The 15,961-nt window shown below is 51.7% G+C and overlaps 1 protein-coding gene across 1 annotated transcript in view; it reads right to left on the bottom strand.

Moving 5' to 3' along the window:
* Positions 1-15,961, bottom strand: part of IGF2R (insulin like growth factor 2 receptor) — a 110,275-nt gene that overhangs the window by 49,823 nt on the left and 44,491 nt on the right. Inside the window, exons 10-19 of the mRNA XM_022560660.3 lie at positions 15,530-15,633; positions 10,080-10,244; positions 7,499-7,639; positions 6,243-6,383; positions 5,036-5,173; positions 4,311-4,458; positions 3,634-3,811; positions 2,845-2,960; positions 2,235-2,403; positions 521-700 (exon numbers count right to left, since the gene is read on the bottom strand). Coding sequence (XP_022416368.1) covers positions 521-700; positions 2,235-2,403; positions 2,845-2,960; positions 3,634-3,811; positions 4,311-4,458; positions 5,036-5,173; positions 6,243-6,383; positions 7,499-7,639; positions 10,080-10,244; positions 15,530-15,633 — 1,480 coding nt within the window. The remainder of the gene's footprint in view (positions 1-520; positions 701-2,234; positions 2,404-2,844; positions 2,961-3,633; positions 3,812-4,310; positions 4,459-5,035; positions 5,174-6,242; positions 6,384-7,498; positions 7,640-10,079; positions 10,245-15,529; positions 15,634-15,961) is intronic.

The raw sequence follows: 15,961 nt of genomic DNA, 5'->3' as shown, positions 1-15,961 counted from the left end.
TATTTGGAGTTTTCTCTTCTGTTCTGCCCTGGCCGAGGAACTCGGGCCCAAATGCAATCTCCATCACCTCCTCCATTTCCCAGCCTTGATTTTTCATTCCTGCTTTTCTGACGTATTACACACACCTCCCTCCGTGTTCACCCACTGGCCTGAGCTGCACCCAGCCTCAGTCTCCTCTATGAAGTCTGCTGTTTGGACTGAGCCGTCTCTAAGACCGATTCTGCAGCCGTGATCCTCAGATCACCAACTCACAGGGACTAACAGGCAGGGCGGCAACTGTACCACTCAGAGAAAGAACTCAAGTCTACAGAAGACCATACAGTGTACGTCACAAACCAGCAGTAAGAGATCAGGCTTAAAGTTGAGAAAGGACAGCCACACAAGCACCATCACCGTGCTCCTTGCCTCCTTGAGTTTGTATCACATGCCGGCCTGAGGCAGAATTAAGATCAACCTTTGTCCCTGTGAAGAGACACCCAAAGCAACCAAGGTCATGGGTGACAAGCAGCGCCTTCCTTACCAGGCTGCCCCTGGAACAGACGAGGTGGATCCTGGTGGTGTAGGTGGTCCGTCTCCCATCGCTGGTGGTACAGGCTGAGCCATTCACATACTCCAGGAGGAGGCTGCCGCTGTCCTCCACCAGGGGGCCCGTCTTCGCCATCCCCAAGTTGCTGATGGAGACGGTTTCAGAAAATGAACCCTGCAAACATGCGTGTCCGTTATGTTTCCTTCTGAAGAGAAAACAACTGATTTCCTCATTACTAACACAGTGGATTCTCATTACTCACAGGAGTTGTGTTCTATAAACTCGCTACAAATGCTGAATTAGTGAATACTGAACCACCGTTCGTACACAGAGGGGAAACACAGTCAGCCCTCCATATCCACAGGCTCTACCTCTGCAGGTTCAACCAACGTCAGATCGAAAATATTCAGGGGAAAGAAATTCCAGGAAAAACAAAACTTAAATTTGCACCAGCATCTACTAACGTAGCATTTACACTGTGTTAAGTATTATAAGTAACCTAGAGGGAACTTAAAAGTGAAGCTGTGTGTAGGTGATGTGCAAATACCGCGACACTGTATATAAAGGTCTTGGGCATTCTTAGCTGTTGGTATCCGCCGAGATCCTGGAACCAACCCTCACCCCACGCACCAAAAGGGACGACTGGAGGTACCTATATGTACACTTATGTCACACAGACTGTGATCCTGAATACTCAAGATCCTGGTAGATTCTATTTTCTTTGTTTTACAAAAGAGAAAACGAGGTTCAGACATGCTAAGTGACTTATCCAAGGCCACCCCACTAACGGGCATCAGAGGAAGGACTCAAACCCCGCCCACCTGGCCAGGAGCTTCTGACACCGCACTGCCCACCCCCCGTGTCTCCACCCTCTGGCCGTCTGGGTGGGAGAGCTGAGACGAGAGCGCAGAGCCACGTCAGGCCCCTCTGCGCATGTCCACGGAAGACTGTGAAAGCACCCGGTACTGATTTGGAGTTACAAATAAACATGAGCAAGTAGACAACTTCGCAGATACAGAATCTGAGAATAACGAGGACTGACTGTCCTTTGAGGCCGTTGTTCCGACAAAGAGCACGCGCGCGTACGTACACGTGTACACACCACGGGGTGCTCACTCTGAACCACCAGAGAGCGCTCGCCAGCTTCCCTTAAAACACCTCCAAGCTGCCGTGTAACAGAAGCCAGCAAAGTACATTCCCGGCATGCTATTTTTAAAGAAGCACACATACATCTTTATTTTAAGATGCACCGTGTACACGGAGCCCAGGGAAACATACCAAAGCTCCAGCAGTAACTGCATTCCATCGGATGACAAAGTGCAGCTCGCACCCTGGCGAGAGCTAACACATGGATCTAGTTCATCCACAGCAACTCTACCGAGCAGGTGGCCCCCTAATTAGTCCAGAAGTAAGAGCTTTGGGAAGCAAAAACTATTCTTTACAGATGTCTGCTGCTCACGCAGAGACACTTCCTCTGCCGAGTACTGTGAGCCACAGGAGGTCCCCGACACCCAGGCTTTTTAAAATTTTAAATCTGAACAATGACTCGAATAGGATCACATCTGTAGGGGGCAGGGGAATTCACCCCGAGGCCCCTCTCCCACTCAGAGGGCTTCTCGTCAGCAGCCAGGCCTGCTTAGATCTGAGAGTCCCGAAACGGCCCCCTCCACCACCAAGTCCTGGGCTCAGGAGGGGACGGCAGACTCACTTGGTCGTTTTGGTACTTCATCTGGCAAGCGGACGCGTACCGATCGCAGCCCGGCACTGGGTTCAGAGGTCGACACACATTTATGTAGTACTTCCTCCACGTGCTGTGTGCCCCGGCATTGTCCAGGGCATACCAGTTTCCTCCATGACCACCCTTGGATTTTGCTAGCCTGAAATTTCAAAGGGAAATGCATGCTTTTCAAGCTGACAGGTTTCGGTCCTACGATTCACTTCTAAGCAGTTAGAGAAATACTGAAGGAAACGTGCCCCGCCCACCAAACTACCAAAGCCGGCACACCTGTGTTCTCGAACTCACTAAATGCAGCCCCCGGCACACCTGGAACTGGCCCCGCACCTCTGCACCGACGGGCATTGCTTTAAATGATGCAGTGAAGACTGAGGTTTTGCTGGGCGAAGACTGGTTGATCTCGCACAGGCTACAGGACCATTAGCAGAATTCCTTCTGCTTAAAGCTCCCACCTTGGTCCTGTACCTAGAGCTAACCTGATTCCCTATGATCGGCTGAGTTACACGCTCACCAGCAGTCTAATCGACCTCAGTCAGCGCTATCTGGACTGGGGCCCGGCCAAGGGCAGGCTGACATGCCTCACCTAGAGAGGTCGTACTGCTCCATCGTGGAGGGGTCAGTCACCACACACTCCAGGGGCTCCGCCGGGCAGGCGTAACTGCTGTACCACCGGAAGTTGTAGGTAGAGTTATCTTCTTCCTAATCTCAGGACAAGGACAGACATGGGAGGGGTGGCAGAAAAGAGTAATCATTACACAAAGCCAGCATTTCTAAAAAGACGGGGCACTTTTTTCTAAATAAAAACCACAGGAAAGTTAATTTACTTTGCCCATCCCTCTCATTTTATTAAAAGGAAGATTGCCCAGCAATAAATTAAGATGGAAATCTATCCTCTGTTAAACGGGAATAAGGGATGGTTTTGATGCTTTTGTGTGTTTTGTACCCAAAACCAACAGTGTCATGGGCTGTGACTGAGGTGTGTACAGCCCACCGAAGCAACAGCTCAGAAAATGAATACTGCCCGTGTCCTCTGGCAAATCTAAAAGGATTAACTAAAATCATAGGAGATGACGATTTGCCCAGGAAACCAGACTAATAATAGCTCTCCTTCTAAATAAAGGTCCCAGGACAGGCTCCTGTGTAAGTCCTGAGGAGCCAGACAACTTGATGGTTTATCCCCAAGGACCATCCCAGCTCCTACGTCACCTACAACAGAATCTTGTCTCGCTCCAGAAAAGTCACAAGCCCTGTCTTGACCACTTTTTTCTCTTCCCCTGCCTTTACAAGACTGACGTTCTCTCCCTCCTTGCCTGTCGCTCTGCAGACACACACATGGGCACACACATGTGCACACACACAGCACAATTCCTACCTGATATTCAGGGAGACCCACTCCAGCGTCTCGATCACAGAGAAAGGTGAGCAGCGTGGCTCTTGGCGTGTGCCTTTCATTATTGTAGGGCGTGCCATCTTTGTAATTCAGCTGGATCATCCCGTCATAATATGAAAGCTTAGCATTACTGCGTCCCAAGTTCCAAGACTTCCCACCACTAAAACAAATAAACAAACGTTTCTCAGGAAAGATACCAAGACCAGAAGCTCTGTGATGCTGCGATGCTGAAGGAAGCGCCGGGGACAGCGTAGGGGGTGGCAGTGCCGGGACGGCGGTTAGGATCTCAGCGCAGCAGCGGTGCGAGGGCAATCCCACCCCACACCAGACCCAAATCCACGCTCAGCGCGGCTGGTTTAAGGCACAACTCCCTGGACTAACACACTGAAGGGAGAAGCGTGTACATAAACCCATCCAACAACTGCGAAGTGCCGACTACACAGAAGGGAGGCGCTGCACGAATCCACTCCTGTCCTGCTCCTTCCCTGGGAAACGAAAGCTCCCAGCAGCATCCTCTGGTTTTCAGTCCAGGTCTTCCCAGAGTTTACACACTCACCATAAAGCAAAGATGCCAGCAGACAACACACCTACTCCAGAATAAAATACCTGTGAGCACAAGATACCTAACGAAAGACCGGGAACTGGGAACAGTTACTTGCCTTTTTGACACCTGACAGGCTCCCGAGTCCAGCTGGCAGGAGCCCACGGACACCGCACCACACACGTTGATGTAAAACTCGTACTTCTCCGTCTCAACTTTGTAGGCACCATTCTTCTTTGTGAGAGGCGACAAGTCAAAAGAAAACCCTAAGAAAGAATCAAGACCATCCCAGGTCAGTGAGACCACAGTGAAGCAGAGCCCCCTCAGCTCCCGGCCTCCAGGAGAAGCTCGTGGCCAGGCCTGCCCAACGGCTGGGACGGGAGCTACCAGGACCACCATCACCAACACTTTCCCCTTGGAGACGGGTCCCCCATCACCACGCCCCTTCTGCTGCATTCACCGAAGACCCGAGTCAGAGCCCAGAACTCCTGGGTGAATAAACAACCAGTGTGTTCAAAGCGGGACGACCAACGGCCGTGAAAAGTCAACGGTGCTGGGTTTCCTGACCAGAAATTCATGCGAAAAGCCTTTTCAAACATGATTTACTTCCTGTGCTCCTCAGGTTTTGCGATCAGCAAACCTACCTCGACTTTGAATATGACAGGTTTTTCATTACCTCAGATAAGCCTGAAACACCAGATTTTCGGAGTTTTGGTCAAACAGTATTAATATAATTCTAACACAGATTATCTCTGAAACACTCATAGAAAATGTTAAGAACAAAACAAAAACAAGCTAAGCAGGTGCAGGAGAGCCTGCCCCACAAGGCGCTCGGACACACACCTGCCTGGGAGTCGAAGACGGTGCAGTTGTCCCCCTCGGTCCTGGACAGCACGCAGGCCGCCGCCGTGTACCACTCAAACTCGTAGAAGCAACCGTTCGCCGCAGAAGTTCTCAGCACTGGGGCACTTTCTAAATCACCTGCCGAAGGGGAAGAAAGACCCATCGCTGATCCGGTCTCAAAAAGCTTCCCTTGTTCTAAATACACTCCTACAAATGCCGATCTGACGCCCCTAGAGTGGTCAAACCTTCAGAGGCAGAAAGGACAAGGCTGGGGGCCAGGGCTGGGGGGGGGGGGTCCGTGTTTAATGGGGACAGAGCTTCAGTTTGGGAGGACGAGAAAGTTCTGGAGATGGATGGCGGTGTAAACATACTTAAGGTACAACGTAAATGTAAGGTGCTTACTTGCCACTGAACTGTGCACTCAGAAACGATTAAAATGGTGAACTGCATGTTACATGTATTTTATCACAATTCCTTTAAAATGATAAATCTTATATTCTGTATATTTTACCATTTTCAAAAATTAAAAAAAACTGTCCTGGTCCTTGAACTTATCCCACAGCTGGGAATTTATCCAAAGGAAATTTTCCAACAAGAGGTAGAGAGGATATGTCACAGCACAATCACCAACACTGGAAACATGCTATTAACCCAACAATAGGGAAAATGCTTAAAAATAGTGAAACCAAGCCATTAGCAACAAGGAAGCCCCTAAAAATTATAAACACAACTGTGAAACATAAAAGAGTCTTCACAAAATACTATGTTTTGAGGAACATAAAAATGTGCGGATCTATATAGACCTTGACCCTGAAAAACAAGGTGCACTGTGTGTATCGACGCCGAGATCACAGACAGTGTTTTCAAGCACTTGTGATGTGATGCTCCCCCTTTGGAGGAAGTGGAGCAGCCTCCACATCAGCCTGCACCAGGCCTCAGGAAGAGGAAGCCGTGCCAGGAGCGTAACTCATCTGGAAAACTGCAGCACAACCCCCCTGGACACCATATGGTTTCTTCATCGCTGCGCTGGGGCTGGGGAGGGGGATCGAGTCCAATGGACCAACACTAATGCTTCTGGAGCCTCGGTGCTCGGCCCGAGCCCGCTCTGCCTCGTCACCCAGGCAGGGGCCGGCGGCAAACCGAAAACTAAAGAATGCGGCTGCCGCTGGGGAAGCCCACGAAGGCGCCACGCGTTTGTAACGTGTACCTGGCTTGCACACGAGTGTTATATTTGTGCTTATTTTCGTGTCGCCACACTCATCACCATCTGAGTAAGAGAGCTGGATGTGTCCTTTCTCTCTTGTGGGAGAAGAAAGAAATTTGCCCAGATTTTTACTTCCGTCCTTATCTGGAAAAGAGAAAAGAAAAGGGAAGAAAACAGAAGACGTGATTAAAAATGAGAATGACACAGACAAAGAGGTACCAAAAATGAGCCGAGACCCCGCAGGTGTTCGGAGGGGTCAGTGGGTTTCTCTTGAGTGACAAGTTTGACAGGGCAGTGGCAGCCACACTGAGGACCCCAAGGGCACCTTCAGGCTTAGGAGGAAAGTACGAGAGTGAATAAACAACGTCCTCTGAGGGCACAAGAGGCAGAAAGGCAAGAACGCACCTTACACCATCCCGGAAAATAACACTGTTCCCCCATGTGTGGGGCCCTCAGCTCTCCTGAGACACAAGGCCTGTCGAAACCGAGGGGGCAGCATTTGTCCCATGACCAAAGCAGAAAATAATTAAACCTGTGCAGCCAGCCAAAAAACGTGACCACTTAATTCTTGGTTCAATTGACTTTTACTGAAGGTCTGTCTCAAGTCCTTCTTAAATAAAGGCAGGGACATGGCTGGACCTGCTTTTAAAAGACACACCACCAATTCTGAATCCTGGGATAATTCCTAAAATCCAACCTGGGTTCACAATCCTTTATCTAGTGCTTGTAACAGATTCCAATTACTCCCACTGTCTGTCGTTTTCCAGGTGAGTCTTAAGTGACAAACAACTAATATGCTATAAACAGTTACATCCAATTGAGAAGTCGCAACCAACACAGTTACAGCAGAAGGAACCTAAGGGGTCCAGTGCTCTCACATGAGGCTACGAGAGTCCACTGGCCTGAAGCCGTAACACTTGAACAATTCCAGGCAGAAAGGCTGTTAAAAATCAAAATGAGTTCTACACGAGCACTGGCAATGCTCCTCCACAGGTGACGGAGGAGAAAGATAACCAAGTTCCCCCCAGCCGCTTCCTCCTGTTTCCAGTGAGCCCACCTCAGAAGGCTTCAGCCAACTTCAAGATACCCGAATGCACCAGTTCCCTACATTTGAGTCATTAAACTCTTTTCTTCACCATCCTTTATACGCTGAACGCAGAGAAAGGAGGCTGAGATAAACCACAGGAAGAACTTCTAATTCACTCCCACCTGGATGCAGCCGGGCTCCGCGTTACCTACAGGCACAGGGCACCACTCACCCACAGCGCACACGGCCGCGTCCTCGGGGCAGCCCCTCGCCCGGCCCTTCTGCAAGACCCTGTGGCAGACGTTAATGAAGAAATGCTTCTTTTCTGGTTCCCTCTGGCTGCCATCCACGGCTTCCCAATTCTGTTCCAGCTCTGTAACCAAAAAAAAATAAAAAGAGTCTTCCAGCCAAAGGCAGTGATTATTTCTCTGTGAGTCACACCATAAATGGCGATTAAGCGGAAGGAAGGTAAAGGCCTGGAGCTCACCAGGCCTGTGGTTGCTAGACGTCAAGCACTCACGTTTCTGGACCCGGCAGGCTGAGGGCACACAAACTCAGCAAGAATCTCAAGCCTGTCTTGAATGTGACAGAAACAAGCCAGCCCCGAACGGCTCCTCAGAAGAGGAGGCTTAAGGGGGGGGTGGGGGGGGCCGCCAGAGGATTAAACAGCAAAATTCTCCCAAGCCCCAAAGTCTGAGATCAGAAACTGAAAAGCAAAGCCAGACGCCAGCCCGGACTTGAGATGCCACTGGTGACGCATCTGCCTCCAGACCACAGATAAGGCAGACCTGGCCCAGGGCTTCGTGCTCCGTGCCCCCGGAAGATAAACAAGATACCTGGTCCCTTAACTCAAAGGGCTCATGACTCAGTCACGCATGAGCAGAAGACAATCCGCGGAAGGCAGAAGGAGCACAGGCTGAGAGCGGACAGCAAGTCAGAGGCGGACCGTCCCCCAGCAGCCCCCAAAGGCATCACTGGAACCGTGTGGCAAGGAGGACACACGTAGTGAGGACGCTCCTGTGCGGACTGGAGACTGGGGTTTAAAAGGAAAATCCCGCGTCAGTGGTAACACAGTCACCACACACCGGTGTCAATAACCGGGAAGGACTCACGGCCGACCACGACAAACACTGTCCTGAAAGCTTTGGCTGGGCTGGGGAGGGCTGAAGGGCTTCAGGCAGGAGGACTTCTTTAAACTATCAGAGAAGGATGTGAGCTCTCACCTCACAGCTTCCTTAGATATCGGGGTGCAAGCGCTACACAAATAACCCGGGTCCCAGAGAACCGGAGAGGTGGCCCAAGTCAGCTGAGTACGAATGCATCTCTGCAACCTCGCAGATCCTAGGATCTGAAACCACCGCTCAGTTTACTGTAAGAAAATTGGGGGGCGGGGGTGTAACTTGCTCAAGTAAGTAAACACAGCTGGATGCGGGGCCTCAAACCCATGTCTGAGCGGAGGTGAGAGCTCTTCCCACTCGGCAGACAGAAATCCAGCCTCTCGACCAGGGCACAGACTGTAACCACGGCACCAGCCCCACGGCTCAAAGGTGCTGAACCAGGAAAGCACCGAGATGGTTATTCCCCCGGGCAATCCGCTGCCCGACTGCATCTATAGTGGGGCTCGTGTTCAAAGGACAGCGTTCCAGCACCCCACGAAGGAGGAATTCTCCTTCTAATATGATACTTTCCCAAGCAGCTGGGACTCTCAACACATGAGTAGTTGTTCCAATAGTAGCTGGTGACTACGTGGCTTCAGGCCGTTCTCCCTGTCTCGTGTACTATCCCACTTTACAGAGGCAACTTGCTTCTATCTATGCCCAATTCCAGGGCTGCTGAAGGGGTGAAACTAGAAATCCCCACCTAGATCTGGTTATCCCTGTTGGGTGACCCCACGCTTACTGTTCAGTCTTCTGTGCCCCCTGCTAAATTCCAAGGCCCGAGGGGGCAGGGGTCGTGCTCGCCAGGTTTGCTGCCGTATCCCCAGCACCTCGTCCAGCCCCCGCCAGCAACAAACACTCCGCAAGCCTTGGTTCACAGGACAAATAAATTAACCTCGATGGGTCTTCACCATGAGCCAGTCCCTGTGACAGGTCCCACATCCCGCCTCCTTTCAGCCTCACAAAAGAATCTGAGGTTGGTCAGGGAATGCAAATCCTGATTTAGAGACAGGAAAGAGGCAGTGAGACGGGGAGAGGCAGTGAGACGACACACACCTGTCACCCCAGGTGTGCAACCCTCTGGGCCTCACAGTCTCTGTGTTAAGTGGGAACACTGCCTGCTTGAAGGCTGTTGTAAGAGCTTAAACTCTTTTTGATTGAGCTATGACTGACACATGACACTGCATCTGTTTTAGGCGTACAGTACGATTCGATGTATGTATATACTGCGCAACGACTGCCTCAGTAAGTGCAGTTAACGACCATCACCACACAGAGGTACCAATTTTCGTGGGGATTTTGACAACTTTTAAGATCTACCCTCTTAGCAACAAAAGTTTAAAAAAAATTTTTTTTTTTTCTAATCACAAAGCACAGGGCCTGGCACACAGAAGACACTTGGCCGTTTTTACTGAACTACGATAAGATGAGCCCAAGATATTCCAAGTAGAAAACGGTAACGCCGACCTCAAGTTCAGATATCTCGCCTCCTGATTCAGTGTCATTTCTGATAATTCATACTGCTCCGTGAGGAGCGGGGAAAGGCCACGATACAGTTAGCTGACAAGGAAAACTGTAACAGCATTTCCAAACGTGCTCGCGGGAAAGACGCGAGAGAACGTGCGCGAGCACACACGGAGCGGGCGGTGGGCCTACCTGAGTGCCGGGCCAGGGCCGACAGGTCGAAGCGCTGCTTCCCGTCGGAGACGCCGCAGAGCAGGGCCTCCTTCTCGTCCACGCAGGCGTACTTCGTGTCCCACGTGAAGAAGTAGGAGCAGTCCACCTCCCCGGTGAACACGGGAGCCCCTCTCCCACTGTTACCTGTGCCGCATCAAAAGGAAGAAAGCACCCATGATGTGACCAAAACCCAGGAACGTCCCAGGAGCAGAGACAGCAAACAGGACACCCGTAGCAGGTGTGCAGGCAAACAAGTTCCGGGCTCAAACCCCAGAGATCAGAGTGGCTTTACTGCGTTTCACACGACCTAAACCCTGCAGGGCAGGCCTGGGTCCCTTTCATCTTGGTGGGATGGTCTCAAGAGGACAGAAGCCTGTTTTCAGCGGGGTGTGAGCCCCAGGCAGCGGTCAGTCTCTGAGAGGCTCATAAACACCAAGCCAGAACAGGGAGTCACCGAAAGGGGGGCAGAGATCAGGGCTCCAGTTCCAGAGAAGTGCCACCGGCTTAATGATGTGCATGTGAGCGGGACGCGTTCCCCAGGACTCGCCCCTAAAATGAGCACGGAAGAGGGATAAGGTCTGCAGCCGCTCCCAACTGAAGGGTGCCGAGGTTTAGTAACCTCGCCCCGAGAGGGCCAGCATCCTGGATCCTGCGGACTCTGGCACGCGTGGGTCTCTAACGCCCCACTCCCATCAGCCCGAGGGAGCCCCACGGGGCTCTCAACCGTGAGCCCTCCCGGCTCAGCTCCGCTCTGCAAGCCAGGCCTTCATGTGCCGCCTCCCCGTCCACGTAGCGTGGGCTTCAGCAAACTCTGTTGACTTTTCCCGTACCAGAAATTCTATCCCCTCGCCTTTCCGAGCTAGTGCACTGCTGGCACGAAGGCGCGTTTTCCACCCCTTGATGGTTTAATAATCCTCCTCTGGACCTCCTACATGATTTACCTTTCTTGAGGTTTAGGGCCCTGAAGTGCACAATGTTCTAACGGAAATAATATTAATATTATAAACATCGTAACCATAACACCAGCGACAGCGGCTAAGGCACACGGAGCACAAGCTGAGGCAGGCGCCATGCGAAGCACTGAGCCCTCCACAGGGCTCTGTGTTAGGTACTTCACATACATTCCTGTATTTCCACCGTGAAATCCTACAACACAGGGACGAGCTTAGCCCCGTTGTGCAGATTTAGGGGGGCTAAATAATTCGCCTATGGCTTCATAGCTAGAGGGCAGAGGAGCCAGAAATCAAACCCAGGCGGTCTGGCCCCGGAGCCAGACTCATAACCGCAAGGCAAGACTTCCCTGCGCTACTGTGTGTCTTTGGTTTGTTGGGTTTTTTTTTTTTAGTAAGTCCTCTAAGCCATTCTCTTTTAAGAACCGGTGCTCCCAACTTCCCTTCCGACAGCACCCGCTCTAGCTGGGGGTCCGCCGTGCCCTCCACCGAGGGAGCAGTGAAGCTGCTTCGCCTCTTTCCCACATGCTCCCCACCCCTCTGCCCCTTCAAGGTTTACATACAGTTTAGTCCCACTGGATTGGTATTTCACTGTTCAGAAAAGATCTGTGTTTCCTGAAAACTTGATGCACTCACAGTGTTTTTCTTTTACCAGATAAGTTTACAGACGATTAAATGATACTATGAATGGTTCCAGGGTCCATTCCTACTCAGGAGCTAGATTTGCATCTGAAACTTACTAATGATCTGCTGGGAGAGCCCATTTTAAATGAAATTTAAATAACCACTGGCATGCACCCTACCTGCATTCTTATTTAATTCCTCCAAGAATTTGAGGAGAATAGTAAAGGAAGACTCCCCACTACCAAACCACGCTGTTTATTTAAACACAACGGCCTTGCCATCAGGACCGCTAAGCCCTACGGTTTCCAGCCACGAGCTGGATGAGGATGACTTTCTGTAATCTCTCCACCAATCTCATCCCTGAAAGTTTCCTGGCTCTCCAGGCTCCAGCACATCCCCCAGCACACCCTTTACGTGGCCTGGCGGTATGTGGATTCTGCACCAGCTGAAGGCAAAAAGTGGACCCTCCCAGTGAAACCCAGCTCTGGCCTGAGCAGCAGGCGGCTGCCCCATCCCCCCCACCGCTCTGGGACAGAAACCCGTGCTGCCTGCTCACTAAACCGGTTTATCTTTCCCTCTAGGCCCATGGCTAAACTGCACTTCCCGCCTCACTGCCTCTGAGGCTGGGCCATGCCTCTTAGTTCTGGTCCATTAAAAAAAACAACTGCTGTTCCCATTCTGCAGAGTCCTTGGAAGCCATGTCCACAGACAGCAGCAACACGAGGTGGAAAATGCAAAGGTCCCCACACGACCACGTGGAGCACAGCCCCCTAAGGCCTGAACGGAATTAAAGAAACTAAGTCTTCAGTGTGATCGTGAGTCACCTGAATCTGTGGATAGTTTTTACTGGCCTATGCTAACACACCGCACCCCTCCCCCCAAAACGGTCTAATGTCCTTATGTGACAGGATCACCAATAATCAGGTATCACGTTACATCAAACTAGATATAAGTTATTGAAACAAATGGTAAAATATATATATATATGTATTATGGACAAAAAAATAAACTTATGTACCTCTGTGTCTTGAAATGCATGAAACCCTAGATTCAGAAGCATAAATAATTCCTGGAGATCCAAGTTGAACTATAAACCACATTTCATAATATTCCATAGCCAATCAACACCCAATTCAACATGCAAAAATACATTATTACCAATAAACACAGAATCCACCAAGGGGTTTTCTCTAAAAACTCTAAATTTAAATTCAAACAAGGTAAAAATGGAATAATTTTAGCGTACACAGAGCATAGTACCTACAGTTGGCTCCAAATCACAGAGCTAGAAGGAGTCTTAAATATTTCATAATCCAGCTCCAGCCTGAGAGTAGGCTCAAAAACACCTAAAGTCTCTGGATCTGGTCTCCGTGTCACGATCACAATGACATGAGTCTTCAGGATTAAGGCACTGCTATCAGTTTTGTCAGGTCTGATAATGGCACTGAGGTTACGTGAAGGAACGTCCTTTCCTGCAGTCTGGGTGGAGTGTTAACGATCCACTGGTGACGTGACAGAGCATATAAACGTGAGGCAAGTTTGGTGGAACATTAACAGCTGTTAAGCCTGAGTGGTGGGTGTGTAGGTTTTCACTATAATGTTCTTTCTACTTATATATTCGAAAATGTGTATGACAAAAAGGAATAAAGGAAAAACAAATGGCCTCTCCTATTTGTTTCCCGCCTCAGCCCCCTTGGGCTCTAGCTTCCTGGCACGACTCCTGGATGTCCATCCCTCTTCCCTGGGAGCCCCTGACCAAGGGCCCTTCTCAACATCCTCCTCGTCTGCTGGGATCTTTCTGGATCATTATTCCATCCTCCCAACATGCCCAGATGAGATCAGCGCATTCCCAAACATCGCGGCCAAGTCATTTATAAAAAGTGCGCACAGAACAGGGCCAAAGGAGGTAGCGACAGGGCAGAGGGAGCCTCGGCCCACACAAGTCGCCCACCGCAGAGCAGCCCAGCAGCAGGGGAGTCTGGGAGACCCGGGCAGCCCGAGTGCCTGAGGGTCTGGGGACTTGGGATAAGAAGGAGGCTGCATTTCCCAGGGGCCTGGACACAGAGTAGAAGGGGTGGACTTCAGAGAGGGTCTCCTACGAGCCTGGAAGAGGTGAGGATGACGGAAGAAAGACGGAGAATCTGGGGAAGGCAGGGCGGGCATTCAAACCAAAGGGAGATGGATCCAAAGGCCACGTCCAAGCCAGATGCATGGCCACCCCTGCTCAGTCCCTTCACGCTGATTTCTAGATAAAGTCCAACTCCTCTGCAGGACACATAAGCTTTTCACAACGTTGCTCCACCCCCTTCTTTAGCCATGGCTTGGACACGCAGCTCTGACCTGCTCACGGCTACCCAAATTCCCACCTCTGCATGAGCTGTTTGTTCCTCCTGCCACAAAGACCAGCCCCCATGGCCACCCGGCTTCTGCGCCCAGCTTGCCCCTAACTGTCCTGCAGGGCTCCCTCACCCAGCACCTCCTCTTAACTGCCTCGGTCCTCGGGGGTAGCCAGACCCCAGACCCCTGACCTCAGGGCCTCCCTCCGGATAAAGGCCCAGGTGACAGACCTTGCCAGGCACCTGCAGCCTGCCCACGTCCCCTGCACTACGTCATCACCATCCTCATCTTTCTCTCTGCTGCTGGTGGGTAAATGCCCGGGGAGCTCTCAGCCATCACGGCATCCCTAGGCTTCGCAGGGTCTGAGCAAACACGTACTACTATAACGTGTTCAACGCATCAACTGAGAACATGCCTCCAATGTAAGCTCGGAGCGCACGTGGCAGGGGTAGGGGGCTGACAGGCAACAGTGGGCTGAGGACAACGGTGACGATGGCCAGCGGCGCCAGGAGTCAAGGGGTGTCCTGCTGTGAGGTCTCCCTCCTGCTTCAGCCCAGGTGATTCTCTGCCGACTCTCCGGGCGGGTTACCAGCGCTCGGCGGTGGTCGCCACCCCTCCTGCCTGCCTCCACCACCAGAGCTGCTTCTGGAGCACGGCTCCCGTCACGCACAGCTGCCTCCCACAGGCCCCGCAGTGAGTCACGCAGGAACCTGCCCCGTGACCAGATGGTTAAGAGCTCTACCATAGAAACACACAAAACAAACAGTGAGGGGCCAGGAGACCCTCAGGGGTGGGGCGGCCGTGCGAGACTGTGCCGGCTGTGCGGACGGGGCCAGACCCAGGCGGCTCCCAGACCGGAGCTCTGTGCAGGGGCTCAGCCGGCTTGCGGGGCACCTGGGGTCACGGCTTGGGGGTCCACTGATTGGACGGCTCTCTCAAGATGGTGGGATCCCATCACCTCTCAAGAGATGCAAACTGTGTTCAGAATCTCTGAGATACGGACGGCAGTGCGGCTCTGTGAAATGCCAGTGCCACTGTGACGTCAAGGTAGCTTCTCCGAGTCACTCAGAAAAACCAAACATTCCACTTAAAGTTGCCCTGGGGTCTCTCGAGATCCCCAAATCCCACCTCTACAGCAGGGCCACCATTTGCAAAAAGGGTCACCTAGAAGCTCAGTTCCTAAAAGAAGAGTTGTTTAGTGACAACCCATCAGAAGGTGGTGAGTAAACCCAGACTGCCGGCTTTGAGCGCACTCCGGGAGAGCCAGAATTCAGGACAGAGAGGCTTTCCCAGAGAGCCTGACTCTGGGCCCAGTCCCCACACAAACAGAAAACGGAAACAAGGCGTGTGTGTCAGGCGTCGGCAGGGCGGGGTGGGGTACTCCTACCCGCTACAACAGAGGGGGCCTCAAAGGGGCCACGTCTGCAGGAGGACGTCTGAGCACCCCACTCAGCGCTCCACATCTCCACGGAGCCCGCCCACCCGCGCAGGTACGCGGCTGATCCAGGGCGCACTCACCCGCAGTCTGATTGCACGCGAAGTTGATGACGCTCATCCGCTGGAAGCCAGAGCTGCACGTGTCGCCCCCGAGATACACCAAGGTGAGGTCTCCGTCTGAGTACCTAGGTTTTTGCAATACACACACGCACGTGTTTGGTAGAACCAAGAAAGAAACTTGAATCCTTAAACATTTCTACAGTGAGCCTTCGCATACCATCCACAGAGCAGCAGCGACACAAAACAGCGAGCCCTCTCGCAGGCTGGGGAAGAACCGTCTACAGGAGATGAGTTCCAAATGGACGGGCTTCTCGTCCTCTTACTTCAAAGTAATAACTGGCTGGGAAAAGGCACTGAAGGTTTTGCTAGGACCATGAGGCCTCTTCTGCTCTCATTTTCAGATTTTGTACAAAATAAGTAATGCCCAAGAAGACACAGTTTTTCCAGCAACTG

Source organism: Delphinapterus leucas, chromosome 12 (genome assembly GCF_059928025.1).
Source record: "Delphinapterus leucas isolate spDelLeu-1000000601 "Yukka" chromosome 12, BTC_Dleu_Yukka2, whole genome shotgun sequence".
NCBI lineage: Eukaryota > Metazoa > Chordata > Mammalia > Artiodactyla > Monodontidae > Delphinapterus > Delphinapterus leucas.
This window is presented reverse-complemented; position numbering and strand designations above follow the sequence as displayed.